This window comes from Salmo trutta, chromosome 40 (assembly GCF_901001165.1).
Source record: "Salmo trutta chromosome 40, fSalTru1.1, whole genome shotgun sequence".
Classification (NCBI taxonomy): domain Eukaryota; kingdom Metazoa; phylum Chordata; class Actinopteri; order Salmoniformes; family Salmonidae; genus Salmo; species Salmo trutta.
The window spans coordinates 22,964,948-22,992,062 of NC_042996.1; the positions used below are offsets into that span (position 1 = coordinate 22,964,948).

Genomic DNA, 27,115 nt, shown 5'->3' on the forward strand with positions numbered 1-27,115 from the left:
TGAAAACATCACGACTGGTTGTGTTTATGCCACATTAAAAGGCATAGGCGGCGTGTCCATAAGGCTAGGGGCAGCTTTCCATAAAGTAAATGAAAATGCCAATTAAAAAGCCTAATTAGCTTATTTCTGTCTATAAATAGGCGGTGGATTGTTTTAAATCACGTGGCCTACAGTCAGAAGGGCCCACAATTGGGGAGCGCACACGGCAAATACCAAATAGATGATTGTTGAGTTGGGACTGTCAGTGAAAAGCAGAGAGACTCAGCCAGGCATATCGCAATACTTAAAAATACAATCGTGGAAAAACTGTTTGGAAAGCAAATAGCTATTGCTGTAAAGAGATGACAATGAAAAGACTCCAATCTGTCTTTTAGTTATCAAAATTCTCAACTTAATTGAGAGAACAGTAGCCTGTCTTATTGGCATTAGCGGAGAACATCAGCCATATCTTCGGTTAGTCTCTGTCTTTATCATTGCGTCAATGCCACTTTTGTTTGTTTTTGGACAGAAATGTCATATTGTATTTGTGTCTCCCCCTTTTCATAGGCCGATTATATGGATCCCACAACATTGTTTTTATTGATTCGTTTGTCAATGTCAGCAAAGTAGGCTACCCTGTCATTTTTGTCCTATTAAAAAGGTTTCTGTTAACGTCTCCAGTCATATAAAGTGTAGTAGAGTTGCATGAAATGTGTTTATAAAAGGCCAACATGAAATGTATCTGATAGCTCTCTAGCTCCTAGCCTAGGCCTGCTCTATGTCACTACCCGCTGCATTGAACAGTCTTTTTTGCAAACAGTGATGGAGCTATATTATTAGCCTAAATTATGACTATCCAATAAAATCATCACATTAGGAGAAGTAGGTTGTCTTACATTCTTCGAATGCGAGGATGCATGGAATGCTTTATTGGGGCTCCCGAGTGGCGCAGTGGTCTAAGACACTGCGTCTCAGTACAAGAGGCATCACTGCAGTACCTGGTTCAAATCCAGGCTGCGTCACATCCGGTCCTGATTGGGCGGCGCACAATTGGCCCAGCGTCGTCCGGGTTTGGCCAGGGTAGGACGTCATTGTAAATAAGAATTTGTTCTTAACTGACTTGCCTAGTTAAATAAAGGTTAAATAAAATTACAAAGGTGCATGTTTATGGTGAATATGTGCTTCCTCAAACTTGAAACCCATACCCTGCCTATGTTAAAAGGTATTGCATGTTAAAAGTGATATGGAAAATCTTTACTTGGCCTAGGCTACTAGGACCACAGAGATCATATATGAAATGAATAGGTGCGCGTGATTGGGTGTCCCGTACTGGTAAGAAATTAAATCTACTTTCACCACTGGTTAGGATTCATCTATTAGTACCAACCTACCACAGACAGTCCATATAGTTGTAACTGTCTCAAGTATCTGTCTGTATTCTTGACCTCCTTCTCTTCCCCTCCGTCCCTCCAGAATGAGGAGATGCATCGTAACGTGTCCAGGATGGACCGCGAGCGCGCCAAAGCTATCGTCCGCCTGCTCCACAACGCCACCAACCACACGGACAGTTACTACGGCAACGATGTGAAGACAGCGTTCCAGCTGCTGACCAGGGTCCTCCAGTACGAGAGTCATCAGACAGGCTTCGATCTCACGGCAACAAGAGACGCAGAGTTCAATGAGGTCAGAGTTTATTGTTGTTATTTGTTTGTTTTTCTTTGAGTACAACGTTGCAAATGTGCTGACTGCAAACTGGCTAATTGCAATATTGTTATTTTTCTAAAGATTTGTTTTTGTATGCACAGTATTTCTCTCAGGGACCATGCACTAGTCTGTTGTGTCAGACAGCAGGGCATTAGGTGCATTACCAGTGCATTATTCAGGATTATAAACTGGGTGGGTTCAGTTACACTGGGAAGACTGGAGGAATACTGCCCTCCTCTGGCTCTCTTCCAGTTCCACTAACAGGGGAAGCTGACCTGGCCAATGGGAACGCGGGTTGGAATTTATTTACATTTACATTACATTTAAGTCATTTAGCAGACGCTCTTATCCAGAGCGACTTACAAATTGGTGCATTCACCTTATGATATCCAGTGGAACAACCACTTTACAATAGTGCATCTAAATCTTTTAAGGGGGGGGGGGGGGGGTTAGAAGGATTACTTTATCCTATCCCAGGTATTCCTTAAAGAGGTGGGGTTTCAGGTATCTCCGGAAGGTGGTGATTGACTCCGCTGTCCTGGTGTCGTGAGGGAGCTTGTTCCACCATTGGGGTGCCAGAGCAGTGAACAGTTTGGACTGGGCTGAGCGGGAACCGTGCTTCCTCAGAGGTAGGGGGGCCAGCAGGCCAGAGGTGGATGAACGCAGTGCCCTTGTTTGGGTGTAGGGCCTGATCAGAGCCTGAAGGTATGGAGGTGCCGTTCCCCTCACAGCTCCGTAGGCAAGCACCATGGTCTTGTAGCGGATGCGAGCTTCAATTGGAAGCCAGTGGAGAGAGCAGAGGAGCGGCGTGACGTGAGAGAACTTGGGAAGGTTGAACACCAGACGGGCTGCGGCGTTCTGGATGAGTTGTAGGGGTTTAATGGCACAGGCAGGTAGCCCAGCCAACAGCGAGTTGCAGTAATCCAGACGGGAGATGACAAGTGCCTGGATTAGGACCTGCGTCGCTTCCTGTGTGAGGCAGGGTCGTACTCTGCGAATGTTGTAGAGCATGAACCTACAGGATCGGGTCACCGCCTTGATGTTAGTGGAGAACGACAGGGTGTTGTCCAGGATCACGCCAAGGTTCTTAGCACTCTGGGAGGAGGACACAAGGGAGTTGTCAACCGTGATGGCGAGATCATGGAACGGGCAGTCCTTCCCCGGGAGGAAGAGCAGCTCCGTCTTGCCGAGGTTCAGCTTGAGGTGGTGATCCGTCATCCACACTGATATGTCTGCCAGACATGCAGAGATGCGATTCGCCGCCTGGTTATCAGAAGGGGGGAAGGAGAAGATTAATTGTGTGTCGTCTGCATAGCAATGATAGGAGAGACCATGTGAGGATATGACAGAGCCAAGTGACTTGGTGTATAGCGAGAATAGGAGAGGGCCTAGAACAGAGCCCTGGGGGACACCAGTGGTGAGAGCGCGTGGTGCGGAGACAGATTCTCGCCACGCCACCTGGTAGGAGCGACCTGTCAGGTAGGACGCAATCCAAGTGTGGGCCGCGCCGGAGATGCCCAACTCGGAGAGGGTGGAGAGGAGGATCTGATGGTTCACAGTATCAAAGGCAGCAGATAGGTCTAGAAGGATGAGAGCAGAGGAGAGAGAGTTAGCTTTAGCAGTGCGGAGAGCCTCCGTGACACAGAGAAAAGCAGTCTCAGTTGAATGCCCAGTCTTCAAGAGTTTTGGAGAGAAAAGAAAGAAGGGATACTGGTCTGTAGTTGTTGACATGGGAGGGATCGAGTGACTTATTTGATTTACTTTGATTTAGATGACTCATGTACTGGAGGCAGCTCTGCAGAGTGGTCGCTAGCTGGCACAGCCACACAGTCCTATAATCTGATTTTAAACATAACCTTAACCACACTGCTGACCCTAATGCCTAACCCTAACCTTAAATGAAGCCTTTTTTAGTTTTCATACATTTTTACAATATAGACAATTTTGACTTTGCGGAAACCGCTCAGTTCTGGCTGCAGGGAAAGACTCATGACAATAAACGTCAACCTGCAATATGAATTCTAATCTCCAAAAAGCTGAGCTATTTAATATCTCCACATTATATTATGGCATTTTTCTGTAAGTTGTGAATGTTTTAGGTCACCTATCTTATATAGGCCTACTTAAGCAGGTAACTTCTGCTACTCTAGAACTTAGACAGGAGTGACAGTTTGAGCTGTGCCCATATTCAAGGCGACTTCCTGTCTGACCGTCCTGCTCTGTATTGTAAACCCTTCAGAATCTGGTGAGAGCGGGCAGTGCCATCCTAGACCCTGGCACCAGAGACCACTGGGAGCAGATCCAGCGCTCTGAGGGGGGCACCGCCCACCTGCTGCGCCACTTTGAGGATTACACCAACACCCTGGCACAGAACATGAGGAAGACCTACCTCAAACCATTCACCATCGTCACTGACAATATGAGTGAGTGAAGATACATTTACAGACCAATGAAGAGAGGATTTCTGAGAGTCTAGGAGCAGATTCCTAACTCCCTAACATAGAATTTGAACAAATATTCCATTGATAATTTGGCTCTGGGTAAACTGCAGTCAAGTTCTACTTTCATGCAGTGCAATTCTAATATATCACCCTTATCTGATAATGAGCTGGTCTTGATGTGTGGTTCTTTCTCTCTCCTTAGTCATTGTTGTTGATTACCTGGACACGTCCGTCCCTGAGCAGGCCTCATTCCCTCGCTTCCATGAGATCCAGGAGCACTACCCCAAAGACCTCACGTCCTCTGTCCATTTCCCACAGTTCAACACTAGGCCCCAGGAGGCCCACAACAAAGGTACAGTCGTCTGCTCACACTACCACTGGACTTGGAATACTGCAAACTGTACAAACTCTTTTGGGCTGTAATCCATCAAAAACCTTTGGGATTTGTCAGTGACCTACCAATTAAACAGAGTGCTTGAAGTCAAGTTTAAGCAGTTATGTAACCCAGTCTCTTACCAAGACACAAAATGAATCAGCCAGGATTTGTATTCATATTTATTATGGATCCCCATTAGCTGCTGCCAAGGCAGGAACTACTCTTCCCGGGGTCCAGCAAAATTAAGTCAGTTATATACAATAAAAAAAACATAACATTACATTTCACAACAGATTTCACAACACATTAAGTGTGTCCCCTCAAGCCACTACTCTACTACCACATATCTACAATACAAAATCCATGTGTACGTATGTTTATGTTATCATGTGTGTGTGTGTGTCTGTGCCTATGTGTGTGTCTCTTCACAGTCCCCGCTGTTCCATAAGGTGTATTTTTATCAGTTTTTTAAATCTGTATTTTTCTGCTTGTATCAGTTACTTGATGTGGAATAAAGTTCCATGTAGTCATGGCTATACTGTATGTAGTACTGTGTGCCTCCCATAGTGTATTCTGGACTTGGGGACTGTGAAGAGACCTCTGGTGACATGTATTGTGGGGTATGCATGGGTGTCTGAGCTGAGTGCCAGTAGTTCAAACAGACAGCTCGTTGCATTCAACATGTCAATACCTCTCACAAATACAAGTAGTGATGAAGTCAATCTCTCCTCCACTTTGAGCCAGGAGAGATAGACAACAATAATTATTTCACCTCTTCCACACTCACTTTACGGAATTCAAAATGACAATGCTTGTCTTTCATAATTTGGTCAAATATGTGTAGGTTCAGAAATAGTTGTTGGCATGTCATGCCTAAGTTTGCTAATTTTACCAATGAAAAAAACATCAAAGTAGTTAGCAATATCATTGGGTTTTGTGATGAATGAGCCAGCTGATTCAATAAATGATGGAGCCGAGTTTGCCTTTTTCCCAAAATTCCGTTTAAGGTGCTCCAAAGCTGTTTACTATTATTCTTCATATCGCTTATCTTTGTTTCTTGCATCAGTGGGTCCCAATCTACAATGTAGTAAGGACTTAAATAGGTGTTCCAATCGGTGTTCACTCTCTCTCTCTCTCACACACTCTTACTCTCACTCTCGAGTAGTCGAGCCCAGCCCCAGCGTCAAGCCGTCTCAGACCGACGCCCCTGAAGAGGATCACACCCTATCCAATAAGAGGCGCCGCCATGTTGAGTTCGCCGCCCCCCTGCCTGTTGCCGTGGTGATAGTGTTTAGGTCATTGGGTCAGCTCCTCCCTGAGAGATACGACCCGGACCGTAGGAGCCTCAGGTAACCAAGGGCAACACTTTACTACATTTTACTACACTTTACTTCAATCTTTCATCAAATCTGACATAACCAGACACTGCCTTTATCAATTTCTATGTAGCTAATCTAGCCATCATAATAAAGACATAACATATCTCATAAATGACTCAAACGTGGCAACAGATATGGCAACTGTATTTGCGTTGGCACGAACCACTGTTTACTTTAGGTCTGACTATTGCCCTGGCATACTGTGGGTGTTTGTCTCACATATCATTGCCATGCTGTCTGAGTCTGTCACTGTATTCATTTGGACCACTCAAAACTCTATATATGATAAAAACAGATCATTACAAATGAAACACACACATATAAGGCAGTTTGTTTGGCAGATCATAATATTTAGCGCTGTGTGTGTATCTGATAGCTGCTACACTGGTACTAGAAGGGCTCAGAAAGCACTATTTGGCTGGTTGCCAATCGGCCACAAACAGCCGAGAATGTATATTTTGGGAACTCCCTAAAAGGAGTGTTTGCTTGAGTGCGCGCGTAAACATTACTTGGAAAGTGATCAAAATGAGTGTGTCCGTTCATCCTTGCTTGTATGTATATATGTGTGTGTGTGTGTGTGTGTGTGTGTGTGCAGGCTGCCCAACCGTCCAGTGATCAACACCCCCATAGTAAGCACCTTGGTGTACAGCGAGGGTTCTCCCCTCTCCTCTCCCCTTGACCCCCCCATCACACTGGAGTACACACTATTGGAGACAGAGGAGAGGACCAAACCTGTGTGTGTGTTCTGGAATCACTCCATTGCGTGAGTACTGCACACACACACACATGCACACACACACACCACACTCTTTACATGGTATTTATTGTCTGTCGTGTGTGTGTGTGTGTGTGTGTGTGTGTGTGTGTGTGTGTGTGTGTGTGTGTGTAGGATTGGTGGTACGGGGGGCTGGTCGTCTAAGGGGTGTGAGCTGCTGAACAGGAACAACACACACATCAGCTGTCAGTGTGACCACATGGCCAGCTTCGCTGTGCTCATGGACATCTCCAAGAGAGAGGTAGGCTCATATAGATATACTGTACAGAACTCTAAATAGTTGTCATTATATTGCTATGGGCAGGATACACTACAGTAGTAGTGGGGGGAATAGTTAATGTCCTCTCACTGTTTGCTGCTACCAAGTATGATAGTGATCTTTACCCCCCTCTCTCTCTTTCTCACCCCTCTCCCCCTTTCTCCTCTCTTCCTCCCCTGCCCTCCCCCAGCATGGTGACGTGTTACCCCTAAAGATCGTGACCTACACCACGGTGTCAGCCTCCCTGGTAGCCCTGCTCCTCACCTTCATCCTGCTGGCTCTACTCAGGAAGCTACGCTCTAACCTCCACAGCATCCACAAGAACCTGGTGGCGGCACTCTTCTTCTCCGAGCTCGTCTTCCTCATCGGCATCAACCAGACTGACAACCCAGTGAGAAACATTTAAACTATGACCCCTGACCTCTGACGAATTGACCAGACTGACAACCTGGTGAGATGAACTGAACTAAGGAAGCCAAATCGTGACCTCTAACCATGACCCTGACCTCTAACCTCTGAACTCTAACCTCTGACCCATCAACAAGACTGACAACCCAGTGACTGAAAACTAAGGAACCCCGACCTCTAAACTCCTGAAAATGACATTGACCATGCTTTAGCAGGGATAGTTTGGAATGTTTAGCATTTGTGACTATCTGGATATGAATGAAAAAGAGGTTGGCTGTTTGGTAGCACTCCTGATTCTGACGCTTAAGTGTTAGAAATACACTAGTACCTCTTATCTCTGCTTGGAGCTCCGGTGTGCTTTCCATTGTATTCACAGTTACATTTAGTTCTTTAATTATCACTCCTGAAAACGATGTGTGTTATGGAGTCCCCGCATTTTGTTTACAAATTGCAGGGATCACCTGGGATAACCCCAGGAATACAGCCCGGCAGCCATTTTCTCCTTGGCGTTATGGGAATTCATCGTTGTTGTCGAGCTGAGAAAAGACTCATGCTCTACTACATCATTACGGAAAGTCTGTGTCTGCCTGCACAGGTTTCTCTTTTTGATCAAAATCACATTGCAATGTTTAAAACACACAAACAACCCACACACATGATATACACAGGCACACCCCTCCCAAGTCCCCCCACATGCACACTCCTCCCCAACATATACAGTATTTGTCCTATTCCTGTAACGTGGTGTATTTTCAGGTAGGTTAAGGGATAAAGCAGGGATTTCTGTTTCAGGTTCAATCCGGTTAGCGGTTTCTGGTAAATAGCTGCTATTTGTTTTCCTGCAGCCATTCAGGTACTGCTGCTGACAGGAGCTTACAGGGATCAGTTCTACCTAAGAGTTTGTCTTTGTCTGCTCGATTTTTCTAGATTATACATCTGTTGCTTCACTAATAGTGTTAGAGCTAAGGAATTTACTGTTCTGGATGGGACTAACCATTTCTCTGTTGTCGAAAAATAGATTCTCTATTTAAGGCACTCTGAGATGTCTGATACTGTGAATTCACATAGCATGTGATTCCTTTACCTGGCATGGGCATTATAAAGGTTTGCCTATAGGCAAGTAATCTAATAGTGTATTTTGACATACATTTAAGTACATTGATGCAATTTACTCTGAAATGTATTGCACAACACACACGCCTGTGCGCACACACACACACACACACACACACACGCTAACAGGCTTGCTGTCCCTCCAGGCCTGTGATAATAGAGACATGCTGTTACTGGTGCCTAACTGTTTGAGCCTCAGGGCTGTAGACCCTGTCACAGACAGACATACAGGTCTGTCTCCATAGACTCTGTTACTGGTGCCTAACTGTTTGAGCCTCAGAGCTGTAGACCCTGTCACAGACAGACATACAGGTCTGTCTCCATAGACTCTGTTACTGGTGCCTAACTGTTTGAGCCTCAGGGCAGTAGACCCTGTCACAGACAGACATACAGGTCTGAGTCTGTCTCCATAGACTCTGTTACTGGTCAAATCAAATCAACTTATTTTATATCAGAAGCTTTACAGAAACCCAGCCTAAAACCTCAAAGAGCAAGCAATGCAGAGGCAAAAGCACAGTGGCTAGGAAAAACTCCCTAGAAGGCAGGAACCTAGGAAGAAACCTAGAGAGGAACCAGGCTCTGAGGGGTGGCCAGTCCTCTTCTGGCTGTACTGTTACTGTTACAACAGTAGTAACGTACGACACTTACTCACTGACTCACCCTCTGTTTTTCTGAAGTTAGAAGCCTAGCTGTGTGTGTGTGTGTGTGTGTGTGTGTGTGTGTGTGTGTGTGTGTGTGTGTGTGTGTGTGTGTGTGTGTGTGTGTGTGTGTGTGTGTGTGTCAGTGCTGTGGAATGCTGTCGTCAGGCACAGCCCTGAGCATCTCCTGTTAGATTGATGACCCCCTGCTCTGTAGACAGTGATCTAGCTCTAGTCCTCTCCCTACCTACTGGGGGATTCCCAAGAACACTGCATTCTTCCTGGAACAAGGGATGGAGGAAGATAAAGAAAAGTAGAGAGAGAGAGACCCACTCAGGGCTATACACTGAGTGTACAAAACATTATGAACACCTGCTCTTTCCTTGACATAGACTGACCAGGTGAATCCAGGTGAAAGCTATGATCCCTTATTGATGTCACTTGTTAAATCCACTTCAATCAGTGTAGAATGAAGGGGGGAGACAGGTTAAAGAAGGCTTTTGAAACATGGATTGTGCATGTGTGCCATTCAGAGAGTGAATGGGCAAGACAAAGCTCTTTCAGGAAGGTGTTCTTAGTGTTTTTGTACCCTCAGTGTAGTGTGGCCAGCGCTGAAGCATGGAACTTGGATTAGTGGTTCTCAGTGTGATTGAAATGGATGTCCCTGGTGACCTCTGACCTTGTCCCTCTGTGACTCTCTGTCTGTAGTTTGTGTGTACGGTGATCGCCATCCTGCTCCACTACTTCTACATGTGTACGTTTGCCTGGATGTTTGTGGAGGGCCTCCACATCTACCGCATGCTGACGGAGGTACGGAACATCAACCACGGTCACATGAGGTTCTACTACGCCATGGGCTGGGGCATACCTGCAATCATCACAGGTGAGGACACACACACACACACACAATGTATGCACACACAGATGCACAAGCAGACAGGCGGGCATGCATGCACTCACACACTTAACCTGGGATTGGGGTGACGGAGTTTAACGAACCTAGTCACACCTCTGAGTTAGAAGCCGTCTTGTCTGCGCCTCGCCTGTCTCCCCTTGAGGAACCGTTGATCCCTGTGGGAAACTTGAGGGAGAGAGAGAGAGAGAGAGAGAGCAGTAGGAAAAGCCAGATAATATGAGGGAGAGAGCAGAGCGAGAGAGCGAGGAAGCGAGCAGAAGGGAGAGGGAGAGAGAGACGTCCTGAAGTCTCTGTCCAGTAGTAGTCTCCAGTGCTATATGTCTCCTCCTGTCCTGAAGACTTCCTCTAGGTGATTAGACCTGTGTCTGCTGATGCCAGTCGGCCCATAATGCTATCACCTTCCACCCTGGCACACTCACAAAGCCTGGGGAGAGAATAAGTCCCTAACCCAGCCCAGCTCCTCTCTTCTCTCATGAGTACCAGTGTAGACCTGTGTACACCGTTGTGCACTGCAGTGAGGTTTTATGAAGCCTCTGTGTACATCTATGGATTTGAATGAAGAAAGAAAGCGCTGTTCCCAGCATGCTTTGCTTGACCTGCAACATCATTTGTGGGTGAACCATGCACAGGCTTTCTGGTCTTTCTCTGCTGTTCTCTTCTCCCATCAATAATAGGCCAATGCATCTACTTCTAACAGGTGCCACTGGCTTATTTTTCTCTGCATTTGAATGAAGAAAGAATTCCTGCACAGTGCAACTGTATTATTGTCCCAGTACAGGTGATGCTCGTACTTCACAGTAGGCCTGTAGCTAACACAGTCTTGATGTGTTTCTCTGGTTCTCCCCTCCTCAGGTCTGGCAGTGGGTCTTGACCCTCAGGGCTATGGGAACCCAGATTTCTGCTGGCTCTCTGTCCACGACACCCTCATCTGGAGCTTCGCAGGGCCCATCTCTGTAGTCGTCCTGGTGAGTGCCTGAGATAAATGGTGCCTTTTTTTAACCTCTAATGGAGATAGATTTTTACTTACTGTACATGTTTCTTTTCAATGTTACGTTCTTCTTTCTTTCCCTGCTCGTTCTTCTCTCCTTGCCCTTTCCTTTTATTGTTGTCCTTCCTTTGCTCTCTCTCTCTCTCTCTCTCTCTCTCTCTAATTCCTTAGTGAATGCCATGCTGTGTTAATGAATGATTTGCAGTACGAGGTCTTGAGTGTATCTGTTGTTGACTGGAAGTGAATTATCCTGTTGTCTGCCATGGTTCTAATGCTTGTCTCTCTCCTCTCTCTCAGGTCAACATCGTCGTCTTTGTACTGGCAGCTAAGGCCTCCTGTGGACGCAGGCAGAGGTCCTTCCAGAAGTCTGGAGCCATGTAAGTGTTATTACACGCGCAGGGCACCAGCACACACACACACACACACACACACACACACACACACTTGAGATGAAGGATATCAAAGGCCGTTCTCTACATTCCATTGTTGAGCTACACCTATGTTACACGAACCACCTATTAGTAGGATTTACGTGTGTGTCTGTGGATGCGCGACTGTGTGGGTGTGTATGAGTGTGTGCATGTGTGTTTTATGTTGTGTGTGTGTGTGTGTGTGTGTGCATACATGCACGTGACTGTGTGTGTTATAATCTGAGTCTCTCCCCCTACCTCCCTCCCCCTACATAGTCCTGCTCTGAGGATGGCCTTCCTGCTCCTATTGCTCATCAGCGCCACCTGTCTGTTGGGCCTCATGGCCGTCAACAGTGATGTCATGACCTTCCACTACCTGTTCGCCATCTTCAGTTGTCTGCAGGTGAGGGGTCAGGGACAGGGCTCAGGGTTCAAGGTCACGGGTCAGGCTGTACAGTCCACTGGTATTCACTAGACTAGAGGCTAAAACTCTCAGCCTTACTGTACACCAGTGATCACCATTTTTTCCAAAATCCATTCTCTTCACTGATATTAGGCCAGGGCCTGCATTCATAAAGCGTCTCAGAGTAGGCATACTTATCTACGATCAGTTTTGCCTTTTAGATCATAATGAATAATATTACATTGCCAGGGGGGGCCTGATCCTAGATCAGCACTCCTTTTCTGAGACAATATGTGAATGCAGACCCTGGCCTAATATCAGTGAAGAGAATGGATTTTGGAAAGGCTTTCACTGACCCTCTCTCTCTCTGTCTCCTTATAGGGCATCTTCATCTTCTTCTTCCATGTGATCTTTAATAAAGAAGTGAGGAAGAATCTGAAGAATGTCTTTACTGGGAAGAAGGCTTCACCGGATGAGTCCAGCACGACCAGAGCGTCTCTACTGACTGTAAGTGTACACACGGATAAACACACACATAAGAGATGAACAGATGTCTTGACTGTCTAGTACTGACTGGTTTCTTTCTCCTCCACGCCCCCACTCTCCCTACCTCCCTCCTTCCAACCAATCCCCCCCTTCCTCCATTCCTCCCTCCAGCGGTCTCTGAACTGTAACAACACGTACACTGAGGACGGTCCTCTGTACAGGTCAGCCATTGGGGAGTCCGCTGTTTCTCTGGAGAGTACCGTCAGGTGAGCCAAAAGCCACAGCAGCTACCTCCCTTACACACTCAGCTAGCACGGTGGCTGCCGCATGGCTATGGCAACTGTCTGTCCTGTCTCAGTCTGGATCTCTCTTTTTTCTCTGTTACTCTTTTGATCTCTGAGCCATCTCTCTCTCTTTCTCTCTCTCTCTCTTTCTTTTTCTCTCTCCACACTGACCCTAGTAGTAGCCTCCACAGCATCTCTGAGCCATCTCTCTCTTTCTCTCTCTCTCTCTTTCTTTCTTTCTCTCTTTCTTTCTCTCTCCACACTAACCTTAGTAGCAGCTTCCACAGCATCTCTGAGCCCTGTCTCTCTCTCTCTGTCTCTCCCTCTCTGTGGTTTCGTGAATGTTTTTCTACCTTTCTGCATATTATTTAATGCGCATGCAGGCAAAGCATGGCTCAGCTTAACACAGCAGTTTACCAAACACGCAAGCATACAAAAAGAGACGACACACACACACACACACACACACACACACACAAGCACACACAAACACACACACACACACACACACACACACACACACACACACACACAAGCACACACACAAGCACACACACACATACACAGGTCAACTAGTGCTAAGCCCAGCAGGTAGGGAGTGTCTGGCTGGAGGAGGGAGGTATATACAGTACCTGGTAGACTATTTCAGACACACACAGCTGGCCTCTGGCAGTCAGCTAGGCTCCAGCCCCAGCAAGCCTAACTCTTAGATCAGAAGGCATCAGACAGGTTAGCTACAGTACAGTATCGTTGTAGGCCCTCTGGCTAATGTCTCAATCTATAAGAGTTTAGAAAAGGTATGACTCTTACATTATGTTCAGGGAAAAGAGAGAAAACGGGGGGGAATTCCACTTTATCCAATGCCCAGGTGTTCATCATCATGGCCTCCCGAGTGGCCCAGTGTGCTAAGGCCCTGCATCGCAGTGCTAGAGGCATCACTACAGATCTGGGTTCCATTCCGGGCTGTGTCGCAGCCGGCCACGACTGGGAGACCCATGAGGCGGCGCACAGTTGGCCCAGGGTCGTCCGTGTTAGGGGAGGGTTTGGCCGGCAGGGATGTCCTTGTCCCATCGTGCTCCTGTGGCGGCCCGGGCGCATGCACGCTGACCAGGTCGCCAGGTGTACGGTGTTTCCTCCGACACATTGGTGCGGCTGGCTTCTGGGTTAAAAGAGCAGTGTGTCAATAAGCAGTGCGGCTTGGCAGGGTCGTGTTTCGGCCTTCGTCTCTCCCGAGTCCCTAAGGGATTTGCCGCGATGGGACAAGACTGTAACTACCAATTGAATATCACAAAATTGGGGAGAAAAAGGGGTATAAAGTAGAATAAAAATGAATATCGTCATCAGTTCTTCTGCAGCTCTACAGTAAGTTGAAAGACTCCAACGTGATTCCACCTAGCTGTGTAACTAACCTGTGTTTGGCCTGCTCTCTGACGTAGGGGTGACTCTGGCCAGAAGCACAGTGTATCGTCAGGGACAGCTAAAGCAGGACACGCTGACCTGGACGGATCTCTGTTCCACAGGAACGACACTAAAGGAGGAGACGGTAAGCCGTATCATGATCTGATTCAAAGCTCCATCAAACTGTCGTTTTTATAAGAGTTGATGGAGATGAGGTGCAGTCTTCACAGCAGTGAGCTGGGTGTCTGCATAATGCATTCACGTGTTGCTCTTTCTCTCTTTTTGTCGTTTGGTCTCTCTCTCTCTCTCTCTCTCAGACTCGGACTCGGACAGTGAGTTGTCTGTAGATGAACATAGCTCGTCCTATGCCTCGTCTCACTCTTCTGACAGCGAAGATGATGACATGGACATCAAGCCCAAGTGGAACAACGAGAGACCGCCTCTACACAGCACACCTAAAGGGCCCAGCATCAAAGGTAGCCATCCATTTCTAATCCAAAACACCCCTCAACCTAACCGGGAACCTATCAGTTACCCAAAACACCCCTCAACCTAACCGGGAACCTATCAGTTACCCAAAACACCCCTCAACCTAACCAGGAACCTATCAGTTACCCAAAACACCCCTCAACCTAACCAGGAACCTATCAGTTACCCAAAACACCCCTCAACCTAACCGGGAACCTATCAGTTACCCAAAACACCCCTCAACCTAACCAGGAACCTATCAGTTACCCAAAACACCCCTCAACCTAACCAGGAACCTATCAGTTACCCAAAACACCCCTCAACCTAACCGGGAACCTATCCGTTACCCAAAACATCCACGGTCTCACTGCACAGAAAGCACTGCAGTTTCTCTCATTTAGCTTTTTATTCATTCTTAATGACTCACTGAGTAGATGACATAAGTATTAGAATACGTTAGAACTGGGTTATAGTGCATTATACCGTGTTATCAACATATTTATTATTGTACTGTGGTATGGTAGTACTACCGTAAATTCCGGACTATAAGCCGCAACTTTTTTCCCACGCTTTGAACATCGTGGCTTAAACAATGACGCGGCTAATATATGGATTTTTCCCGCTTTCAAATATTTTTTTCCCAAAAAAACACATTCTGTGACGTGCTCAGTTTTTTGGCGGCATGAAGCTTTCATTAGACCAATGAAATTGCCGAACGGGTTAAGGTCAAACAACTTTTTTGTTTACTGTTTAGATTAAATCGAGCGCTCTCAAACTTCCCATCATTCTGATTACGGTAGTCATTTTGTCACCCTCATCATGGCAAAGACACGGAGAAATGCATATGATGCAGCTTTCAAGTTGAAGGCGATTGATCTGGCTGTTTGAAAAGGAAATAGAGCTGCTGCACGGGAGCTTGGTCTTAATGAGTCGATGATAAGACGTTGGAAACAGCAGCGTGAGGAATTGACTCAGTGCAAAAAGACAACTAAAGCTTACTGCAAATTTTGTATTTTTTGTTACAAGCCGTGTTTCGTTAAAGCCTATTTATCTTTGTTACAAGCCGTGTTTCGTTAAAGCCTGTGTATAGTTCATTTGTTTCAATGTACCGGTAGGCACCTGCGGCTTATAGACATCTGCGGCTTATTTATGTTCAAAATAATACTTTTTTTTTAATTCAGTGGGTGCGGCTTATATTCAGGTGCGCTTAATAGTCCGGAAATTACGGTACCTACAACCAAAATACTGATTGGCTCATATTTCTTCTTCCTCTGACCCTAGTGGAAGCAGTGTCCAATCATGTGAAGCCTCACTGGCCCAAGGAGGCGATGACAGCCAGTGACAGCGAGGATCCTGGGGGTGGAGAACGGCTGAGGGTGGAGACCAAGGTGAACGTGGAGCTGCACCAGGAGAACAAACACAACTATGTAGGAGAGAGAGGAGAGACACCCCAGGACAGGGAGACCCCCACTAGGGAGAATGGACCTCTCAGTCTACCCTCCAATGGGCCTCCCAGCCTGGGCACCCACCAGCCTGAGCCGAAGAAGGGTGGGAGATGTAGACATTCCTTCTTTTATTTGTTTATTTGTTGGTCGGTTGGTTTGTGTGTTTGTTCATTCAATCATTCATCCAAGCATACAATATATTGGCCCTGTAAATGAGTCGTTATGCATTTGTGAAAGTTTTGCTATTACACCTAAAACAAATGTAAAAAGACTCTGTATTCTTCCCATCTCAGGCATCCTGAAGAACAAGATCACGTACCCTCCTCCCTTGACCGACAAGAACATGAAGAACCGACTGCGAGAGAAGCTGAGTGACTACAACCCTCCTCCCATCATCCCTCCATCCAAGACCCCCTCCGCGGCCTCCAACGACGGGGTGCACCCCGTATCTGTGGGCAACAGCGCAATCATCAAGCCGCCGATTGCCCCACGGCCACAATTACCACAGAATGGGGGCGTGGCTATGAGCATGAAGGCGATGACGACCAACGGAGGCAACGAATCAGACTCTGAGTGAGTGGGTAGTCGCGTGATGATGATGTCACAGTGTAATTATTGTGTGTGGTGTTTTTCAATAGAGCAGAGAATGTAGTGTCACTCAGCACGAAGTGATGAATGATTCCTTTTAGCCTAAATAGTGAATGATGAAGATTTTGTTTCATGTCAGATTGCATCTGAATGGTATTTCATTATCGACACTTTAATGACATGCATCTGTTGACCATGGAGTCTATTGATGCTGACCTGCATGTATTAGGTGAAGTTATCACAGGAGGACATATTTCGCTGTTGTCTATATGTACCGTATGAATGAAAGTTCCCATCCAACATATGAATGCTGCACGTGGTTGTACACTGTCTAGTGGTGTTAGCCTGCATCCCTACCTGCACACATCTAACCCTGCATGTCTCCCCTCCCTCTATCCTCCCCTCCCTCCCTGTATCCTCCCCTCCCTCCCTGTATCTTTCCCTCCATCCCTTTCTCTCTCCCGGAACAGCGGCAGTAATGAAACTTCAATCTGACCCAGCAGGAAAACCAGAGTCTCTCTGCCCTCATGAGAGGAGAAAAGATGACCTCTCACTGGAGTAGAGGAGAGGAGGAGAAGAAAGGAACAAGAGAAGAAAGGACAATGAAAGGAAAAGAGGAGAAAACAAGAGAGTAAAGGAGAAAAGAGAGGCGGGAAAAGGATAGGTATAAAGAAAAAGAGAGAAGGTATCATGCCCATGTGCAATGGAGAAGTGACCTCTCACCCTTGACCTCTCACCTTCTTCATCTCCTAAGGAGAGCAGTATTCCTTCAGAGCCACGCCTGCCGGACTAAACTAAAGAAAAGAAAAAGGGAATGTATGTGTCAGACTAAACCAAGTAAAGGAGGTCCTACCTACTGGACTAATGGAACCTCCTGTGCCAAACCACTAAAGAGGAGGTGAATGAGTGACTCACAGAATGAGTGACTCACATTGGTTGGACAGAGACTCAAGAGCCTCAGGGCTGATACAGATACGGATGTATGGATATATGACCACTGTGTGCTGGTACAGTCAGTTGTAGTCGAGAGAAAGACTTCTAAGACCACAAATCCTATAGAGGCCTACAGGAAGTTCAGGAGAAACTCAGAGACTTACCAAGTGCCCTGTTCCTCCAAGCTACTCATAGAAAGAGGAATATAGCCTTTCTCCCAATGTGTTTAGAGTGTAATTAATATGTAGATATTTCCCAAAATTCTATATTTGAACTGTGTCATCATGGATGAGAGACAAAAATACATATTTGTAAATTGAAAAGAAAATGTTTTGTAAAAACAATTCTAGAAATCCTTTCTGATTGTGGAGAAATCACACGCTGTAATAGGACATTTTCTGCTGTGGCTCAGACTAGCAAACCTGTGCCTTATTACTGTGCAAACCATACCCATCTGGTACTTCAGGAATGCGCAGCCCCCCCCCCCCCCCCCCCCCCCCCACAAAATAAATTGAGTATTATAAAGAAAACATTTGAACACAGGTCAGCAGCACACACCCATTATTCTGCTTACCAAAGTAGGTAAAGAACCACTGCAGTACATATATGGTATGGGGTCTCTAATGTCAAGCTAACCACTACACAAGTAATACCTTTACAACACTTCCTATCATGTGATCGGCACTGTACAAAACGTGATTTTTTGTATGATCAAAGACACTGGAATTGTTTTGTAACATATGTATATTTATTTTTATGGTTTCAAGACACTGGAAAAAACAATGATTGTAACTGTAAAATTAAAGATGACATGTTGAATTCTTTTTTATGCAGTCTGAATTCCGACCTCAGACGAATTACAAAAAAAATATGAAATACCCTTAAGGAGGGAGATAAAACAGTGAAATGATGATAACTGTGAACGAGGTAATGGAGGAAAGAAAAGAGATGTACTTTGAATGGAATTTTTCCTTAAAAGGTAGTGTAGCTATGTCTTCAATGGCTCTCCCTGTATATCATTACACTGTCCAAGGAATGTATTGTCTCTTTATGCTCCTTGATGCTGTCCTGTGCTGTGCCAGGCACAACTGGGAGTGTATGTCTGGCTGGCTGACGGACTGTCTGCTGTGGGGTCCAAAGTCCAGACAGTGACTGAGGTCCAGGGCTAATCCTTTATGAAACAATGGTGCTTACCGGTCCTGCTGTGTGTGGCCCTTCCAGTGTGGTTCCGGGGTACCATACTTTCACACATAACACATAACACTCACAGTGTTATCCACTTGACAGGGGCAAAGTCAGTTTGTAATAGAAGAGACATTTTTGAAGTGCGTTGAGTTTTTCCTGGCTCCCTGATAAAGAGTTTAGGTATTTTATCACACTTTCTTAGTCGTTCTCTGACAAATGGCTCCATAAGTTTATGGAATAGGTGACCTGGGGTTTAAGTAATGAGTATTGATGATGACAAGGAGGAGGAGCAGGAATTTGTCCTGATTGAGACCTGACCCGTATTCACAAAGCGTCTTAGGATAGGATTGCTGAACTTGGATCAGTTTTGTATTTTATATCATAATGGGTTATATGGATTTTATTTTACCAGGTAAGTTCACTTTCTCATTTACAGCAATGACCTGGGTAATAGTTACAGGGGAAAGGAGATTCATTAGGAGAAGCTGTGGATGATTAGGTGGCCATGATGGTATGAGGGTCAGATTGGGAATTTAGCCAGGACACCAGGGTTAACACCCCTACTCTTACGATATGTGACATGGGATCTTTAGTGACCACAGAGAGACAGGACACTCGTTTAACGTCCAATCCGAAAGGTGGCACCCTACACATGGAAATGTCCCCAATCACTGAACTAGGGCATTTGGGATATTATTAAAAAAATGATCAGTGGAAAGAGTGCCTCCTACTGGCCCTCCAACACCACCTGGTCTCCCATCCAGGGACCGACCAGGACCAACCCTGCTTAGCTTCAGAGGACGGGGAGGACCTGAGCCTAGATCATCATCCTGCTCTGAGAGACACCTTGTGAAAATGGGCCCTGACTCAGAAAGAAAAAACTGGTTCCTAGTTATATAGACTTTAACTATGACCCAGAGTTGTTCCTTACCAGGTGAGGAAGTCAGGGAAAACTCCTGGCCTTGGCCTAAATGATGACACTCAACAGCACCCTTTAAAGGGGCATTTAAAGTTGCTAAATACACTTGTGAGTTAATGATATGTACGCATTGATTCTTGAAGAAAATAACTTAGAAATGCCTCAAGAGCTTAGTTCAACTGTCACACTCCTTGAAAACCCAAAATATAATCTTGTTTTTCTCCACTTTTTGTAAACATTGTAAATTTAAACAAACACTGTATATAGTCTCATAACTTGGTTAAAACTATAATTTTGATATCATAGATGGTCAGTCTTTGCATCCATATCTCTGGATATGAATTTCTACAGCCCTATTTTTACCGAAACAGGCTGGGAAACCATTTGTTATGGTTTCAATTGCTAAGTAAAGCCACATGTTTTATTAAACATTTGACATCACACATTTTCCTCATGTACTTTATAACCCACCTAAAAATCAGGCAGAATTATCCACATCTCAGACCTGAATTCCAAGGCAAGCCTCTCGCCCTTTTCAGCTTTGGGTATTTCAGCTACAGGGTGACACATCTCCTTCGCATAGAGTTGATCAGGCTGTTGATTCTGGCTTGTGGAATGTTGTCCCACTCTTCAATGTCTGTGTGCGAAGTTGCTGGATATTGGCGGGAACTGGAACACTCTGTCGTACATGTCGATCCAGAGCATCCCAAACATGCTCAATGGTTGGTGAGTATGCAGGCCATGGAAGAACTAGGACATGATCAGTTTCCAGGAATTGTGTACAGATCAGCTTCCAGGAATTGTGTACAGATGGGGCCTGGGGTGATGGTGGTGGATGAATGGCACGACAATGGGCCTCAGGATCTCGTCACTGTATCTCTGTGCATTCAATTTACCATCTATAAAATGCAATTGTGTTCCTTGTCCGTAGCTTATGCCTGCCCATACCATAACCCAACATCCATCATGGGACACTGTTCACCACATTGATATTTTAGAGTGGCCTTATTGTGCCCAGCACAAGGTGCACCTGTGTGTAATGATCATGCTGTTTAATCAGTTTCTTGATATGCCACACCTGTCAAGTAGATGGATTATCTTGGCAAAAGAGAAATGCTCACTAACAGGGATGTAAAGAAATTTGTGCACAAAATTTGAGAGAAATACACTTTTTGTGCGCATGGAAGAACAGTACTATTTAGTAAAAACTTATACAGTAAGCAACAAATATCAACTACTACTCATTCATTTGAGAAGGTGTAATTAGTCACATTCCTCTGCTCAGACATTGCGTGTATAAACCAATGGTTGCATGCCACATCATCGACTGTCATCAACTGACATGATTGCTATAAAATATGTGATAAACTGATACGTAAAATACTTATCCAGGCGTAGTAATACTTGGTATGCATCAGCAATACTAGGGCAGAGGAACGGGCCCATCGAATGCCCAATCGCGCTTGTTTCCCGTTATTCGTACATTTTCGGATTATCAGCTGTTGTCGAACACACGTGGGTGTGAAAAAACAATTCTCTTCCTCACTAGTGTCCAGCGAATTCTACTAGATGAAAAGACGACATCTAAGATGATCTGTAATATTGACAAAATAGCAAAGGTATGGACTGGAGTCGCAAATATGATGATTTTAGACTCGACAAAATCAAAAAAGACTTGCAACTCGACTTTGACTTTAATACCAATGACTCGTGACTTAACTTGGACTTGAGCCTTTTGACTCGAACTGACTTGATACCCTCCCCAAGCCTTAATATTAAAAATGATGCTATTATTAAAAAAGTGTGCAGTGCATCAACTCTTCATTTAACGGATTACAGTTTGAATCGGACAGCAGCCAATCAAATTGGGCCAGCGGAGAAAAAATTGCGCGTGGCAGTGCAGATGAACGTCTGCGGGTGAATTCAGACGGAGCCCTTGGAAAGATGCACCTAATCTTTTCAGCTAAGATTGAGCTACAACCAGTTGGTAGCCTAAATCATGCCTTGTGTTACTGCTGTTCCTAAAACCATTGACATACATTATCCTACTGTAACCCCACACAGAGAGGGGGGAGGGAGGGTGTGTGTGTGTGTGTGTGTGTGTGTGTGTGTGTGTGTGTGTGTGTGTGTGTGTGTGTGTGTGTGTGTGTGTGTGTGTGTGTGTGTGTGTGTGTGTGTGTGTGTGTGTGTGTGTGTGTGTGTGTGAGACAGAGAGAGAAGGTTGGGGGGGAGGCAAGGCAGGTTTTATCTCCCATCTTTGGGATCTGTATTTTCTTCACAGACTTTCAGGCCAGTGTTCAAATTGTTGGCCTACTTGACGTTCAGTAGCAGTTGGTTTGATGTACCTTTTAGTAAATGATTGTAACTTTATGGCAGGATTGTTTTAGGTGTCTAGATTATATCTTGAGAGAGAGCACTACAATATTTAGTTTTTGTTGTCATATTGATGTGTCTTTCTCATGGCTACCCATGTATTTCCATAGAGATAGTTTATTTGAAAAATAATAAATATATTTTTTTAGAGCATTCATGATTTGCGTGTATTTAATATGCTAACTATTACTCTTGTTAAAAATATGAAATGGTATTCAATTTGGTGAAGAGCACATTATGACTAGTCTAGGACTCGAAACTCAAAGTTTAGGACTTGAGACTTGACTTGTCGGTCTTGACTTGAGACTTGACTCGGACTTGCCTGTCTTGACTTGGGACTTGAGTGCTAAGACTTGAGACTTACTTGTGACTTGTAAAAAAAATGACTTAATAGCCAAGTGACTTCTCTAACAATGGAAATACACGTCCTCAAATGATTGAAAGCAGGCGAGATCAGGTGGGCCCAATGAGAGGGCAGATACTCGTGTGGAGACAACAGGCACAGCTTTAGTCCTTTTTCGCAAATGCCACATGCATCCACTTATATCAGTACATTTGTAACAGCCTAAACATTATGAAACTTCTATTCAATCAAATAAGCCTCCCCTAACTTGACACGCTCTCATAGACCTCCATACAAAAAAGAGTTTCTCATGCGGACAGATTTTGCACAGTGTAAATCCTCTCGCTTTGCCTCTTCCTCTTTTATTTTATTTATTTAACTAGGCAAGTCAGTTAAGAACAAATTCTTATTTAAAATGACGGCCTACCCCGGCCAAACCCTAACCTGGACGACGCTGGGCCAGTTGTGCACTGCCCTATGGGACTCCCAATCACGGCCGGTTGTGAAACAGCCTGGAATCAAACCAGGGTCTGTAGTGACACCTCTAGCACTGAGATGCAGTGCCTTAGACCGCTGTGCCACTCAGGAGCCTCTCTGATGACATCCTGGCATTTAAAGTATAGGCTGCTCGATTTATAAAAGTTCTGCACTGCATGCATTGTTTGTAGTTGTTTTCCTCTGGACATTTAGGAGAATCTTACAGAACTGCATGCAGGATTTCCAATGGGGTGTTCGTCCCATTGGGGGAAATCTTGTTTTACAAGTGGAAACCCACTCCTCGCTGCCATAAAGTGCAATTGGTTCAATGACACATTCAATTAGTTTTAGCCAAATTTGTATAGGTATTTCAATTTGAATTAGTTTTTTTATTGCGTAGAATGCCCTGTGTGCTTTCTCAGTTCATTCACTGCCTCATTTAGGTGTCCAGTTGAGCTTATTGTAGTGTGCGAAGTAGTCTATGGGCCTGTTGTAACCATCGATGGCCACTAAATTATCGCAGGCAGATCTCTAGTTAAACCATAAATATGTGCTAAATTCATCCACACAGCTGATCTCAATTGCAACCATCACCTCATCTCCGCTCCCTAAAAGCTAGTGTTACCTTAGTCCTGCTTGCTACCAAAGTATTTCAAGATATGTTTTGCCCTCTGGTGGGCATTATCATCAGAACAACTTGGTCCTACTTTTTGAGCAGACTTGGAGCGATTTATCTATTAGACAATTATTCCGTACAACTGAAATAAAGTATTTCCTAATTTCATAGGAAAAATTTCCACGGGGGATGTGCCCCCCAATATTCAGAACAGGTTGATTCGTCCCCTACAATAATTGATTCGTCCCCCCAGATAGCATATGAACATGTCATAAGTACAACATGAAGTGCATGTGCTTTCATCCTCATGGCATAATGTGAGGAATGGCATGAGATGAGCTATAAAGAGTACATTTTTCTCTCTGCTCATGGCAAAATATGTAGAATTGCAGGATATTTGCTTTAAAACGGCAACATTATTTTAGCCTAATGACAAAATGTTTTGAAATGCAGGAAGTTAGCTGTTTCCCCCCTCAAAAAGTAGTTTTCCGTAAAACTTCTTTATAATATATTTTCTGGGGGGGGGCTTTGCTTTACCATTATACTTGTCATTTCGTACACTCATTCTTTGTAGGAACACCAGTCAGCCATGACCACTGTCAGTAGCTCAAACACAGCGTTTGCCTTGGACTTTCTTCACACACTTGGCTAATCCAACTCCAGTAAGACCATCTCTCTCCCATGAGCATCAGTTCAGCTCTGGCCATGGTCCACCTGGGGGCCAAGTGAGACTCTTCTGCTCTGATGAAACCGGTACACAAACACAAAGGAATATTTTAGAAATACTTTATCATCAACATTCAACGGTGAAACTGGCCTGTAAAAAGCACACATCAAGTAGTCTTCAAATTTTTGGAGTTAATTTTCCCGCTGTGGAGTGGTTCTACATTTGAATTGTTTGTCCACAGATAAAATGAAAGCTTGTTAAACCAGGAAATGTCAACGAAATGACCAGACTGGTTCTTGTGAATGCTCTGTACTTTAAAGCAACTTAGTTACGTACATTCTCCAGTGCTCGCACCTCTGACCATCCATTTAAAATCATCCAGGTGAGTGTTCTCCCTTTAAGCAGCATTGGAATAGAGAATACACATCTGAAATCATGTATATTGGCATTTCAAATGACCCCACTACTAAAAGGTACAGAACCTTCCAGTTAGCCTATACTGACATAGAAGACATAAACTTAATATAACCACTAATGAAGATTGATAACCTCCAAGTACAACTCAGTTAACGACTTTATACTGAAAGTATAGAGCCTTACAACATCTATAGACTTCACTACCTTACTCTGTTTAGCACATGGCCTCACATGTGAATACTTAAAGCAATGGGCTGAGCTAAGGCTTAAGAAGATGGGAATGGTGCTGAATGGGTGTAGACAAAGAAGAGCTATCCAGTAGGTGTACTAAAATATTCAAGGGCCATGTTATGGGTATGATTGTCATCAGCAGTCTGCTTTCCAACAGACGCTGGGAGACAAATTCAACATTTCAACATGAGCTTACCAAGATAACATTGAATGTTCCTGAGTGGCATAGTTACAGTTTTGAAAATCACTGGCAAGACTTGAAAATGGCTGGCTAGCAATGACCAACAACCAACTTGACAGAGCTTAAACATTTTTTTAAAGAATAATGTGTGCAAAGTTGTTAAAGACTTACCCAGAAAGACTCACAATTGTGGTCACTGCCAAAGGTGATTCTAACACAAATTGATTCAGGGGGTTGAATACTTATCTAATATATAGTATGTGTTTTATTTTCCATTAATAACAACAACAAAAAGTATTTTGTATAGATCGTTGACAAAAATGAATGACAATTAAATCCATTTTTTTCCCACTTTGTAACACAACAAAATGTGGAAAAAGTGAAGGTGTGTGAATACTTTCTGAAGGTAACCTGTTCTATTATAAGTGGTCTCTTCCGTCCTGATGTCAAAGCTGGAAAAGAGCTGACACCAGAGAAACTTAACTAGTGGACGGACAAGAGAAACATGGATGCCGACATTAAGGTCACTGTCAACCTTCCTAAACTCACTCTTTCACCTAATTTAACACCTGATTTACTTAAAAAAAGAAATCTCAATAGATGGTCCAGGGCTTTCCTCTTTTGTTCTATATTGCTTGTCTATTGTTCCTCAAGGGGGGAGGCTAATGACATGAATTATTCCCATCAGACCAACTCCTTCAATGCTCTACTTCTTGAAGTTTGCCAAAAATATATATATTTTGGTAAAACATGTATTTTTTTTTAACCTTTAGTGTGTGTACTTTACTGTATTTATATTTGGGATATCGCTTTTCAACAGTAAAAGTTTTTTTAAAAACGTCGCTGGAGGATGTCTTTAAAGTTGAGGACAACCAGTTGACGGAGCATCTGTCTCAACTAGACGTGACTAACATGTTTGACAAGGACAAGGCAAACCTGTCTGGGATGAACAGAACAAAAGCTGACGCATGTAGTGGGGTTAATCCGAGGCAGATCACGTTATCCTAAAAAAAGAGGTACTACTTCAATGCAGACCACCCCTTACTCTTCTTCACCAGACACGAGACCAACTCCATCCTCTTCCTCAGCAGATTTGTCTACTACAGAAGCCCTGAAGTCCCCCCCCCCCCCAAAAAAAGCGAACTCTTTGAATTATCTCGTCCGAACGACTTACGATCTCGTTGGAACGACTTAGTAAAAAATAAATCATGCAAAACGAGATACTAAGTCATTCCAACAAGATATATAGCAAGGCCACACTTACCTGGACCACACTTAGCAAGGCACAATTAGTCAGAAGTAAGTGGAAATGCTGGAGTGGTCTTGCTGAAGCAAGGCACACTAATAAGTACAGTACGTTGTGTGAGTGAAAGTGAGGGAACGTCAGTCAGCCCAGTGACAACAGCCTCTACCTCAGGTGACAGAGCTGGTGTGGGACAAAGACAGTTGAGGATGCGTGCAGGTAGTCATGGGGGGTTAAGGATAGAGGTAGTCTTGGGGGCACCTGAGACCGATAGCTTTAAAATCTCAAGATGTTGTGCTCTCTAAGTTGTGATAAAAATATATATATCAGAGAGTTTTTCGGTCTGAGATGAACAATCAGCCAATACTCCTTTTATTTCATACTCTTCAGAATCATATGTTCACTGTATAATCACACCGTGTGTGTATCGTTGGGGGTTAAGTGGAGACACTTTAGCCTACTCAGAAGACTGGCACTGACCTTTCCTCTCTAAATGACCTCTGCCCCACCTGAGTATCTCTCAGGCACTATTATCGTTTTAATAATTCATCTTCCTGTAGCCGGGCCCATGGTGGCACCACTGGAAGACAGTGCCATACAGCAGATACACAGACTTCAGCAAACTGTCCTCCTTGTCGGCTCAAAAAAGTCCATGACAATGATCCTACACCGCCATCTATTGGTTGTAAAATAGTATCACAACAAGTACATTTTATTGCAGATACATTCATCTCACCTGCCCTGCCACAATAGATACCAGGGCTGATGGGTAGGGGTAAGGGCCCTGATTGAATACGTCTTGGTATGCTCTAATTGTCTTAAGTCTGGACTAAGGGCTCCCTTTTAGGATTTTCTCTGGCGTGTGTGAAGTCTAGACTACACACACGCAAACACACACACACGCACACTTAGTGTCACTGAAATGAAAAAAGTAACCCCTGCCACCTCTTTCTCCTTTACTTTCCTTTGCCTGTAAGCGAGGGGTGTCAAACATATGCGAGGGGGATCAATCTGGCGCACAGGTGGTTTGAGCTGAAACAAGATATAAAAAAATACCAAATGGAAAGTGTCT

General features: G+C 44.6%; 1 protein-coding gene across 3 annotated transcripts in view; it reads left to right on the top strand.

Moving 5' to 3' along the window:
- celsr1a (cadherin EGF LAG seven-pass G-type receptor 1a) overlaps positions 1-18,215 on the top strand; it is a 133,366-nt gene extending 115,151 nt beyond the window's left edge. For 2 of the 3 annotated variants that reach the window (XM_029742677.1, XM_029742679.1), the window contains 18 exons: positions 1,453-1,662; positions 3,923-4,106; positions 4,327-4,476; positions 5,666-5,849; positions 6,475-6,642; positions 6,769-6,895; positions 7,104-7,304; positions 9,781-9,955; positions 10,841-10,953; positions 11,274-11,353; positions 11,663-11,789; positions 12,171-12,296; positions 12,447-12,541; positions 13,996-14,102; positions 14,275-14,433; positions 15,707-15,973; positions 16,164-16,443; positions 16,962-18,215. In XM_029742677.1, the coding sequence (XP_029598537.1) occupies positions 1,453-1,662; positions 3,923-4,106; positions 4,327-4,476; positions 5,666-5,849; positions 6,475-6,642; positions 6,769-6,895; positions 7,104-7,304; positions 9,781-9,955; positions 10,841-10,953; positions 11,274-11,353; positions 11,663-11,789; positions 12,171-12,296; positions 12,447-12,541; positions 13,996-14,102; positions 14,275-14,433; positions 15,707-15,973; positions 16,164-16,443; positions 16,962-16,989 (2,781 nt within the window). In that variant the 3' untranslated portion in view covers positions 16,990-18,215. Of the gene's footprint in view, positions 1-1,452; positions 1,663-3,922; positions 4,107-4,326; positions 4,477-5,665; positions 5,850-6,474; positions 6,643-6,768; positions 6,896-7,103; positions 7,305-9,780; positions 9,956-10,840; positions 10,954-11,273; positions 11,354-11,662; positions 11,790-12,170; positions 12,297-12,446; positions 12,542-13,995; positions 14,103-14,274; positions 14,434-15,706; positions 15,974-16,163; positions 16,444-16,928 lie in introns of all 3 variants that reach the window. The other variant, XM_029742678.1, reaches the window with a different exon arrangement.
- Positions 18,216-27,115: the final 8,900 nt, after the last annotated feature.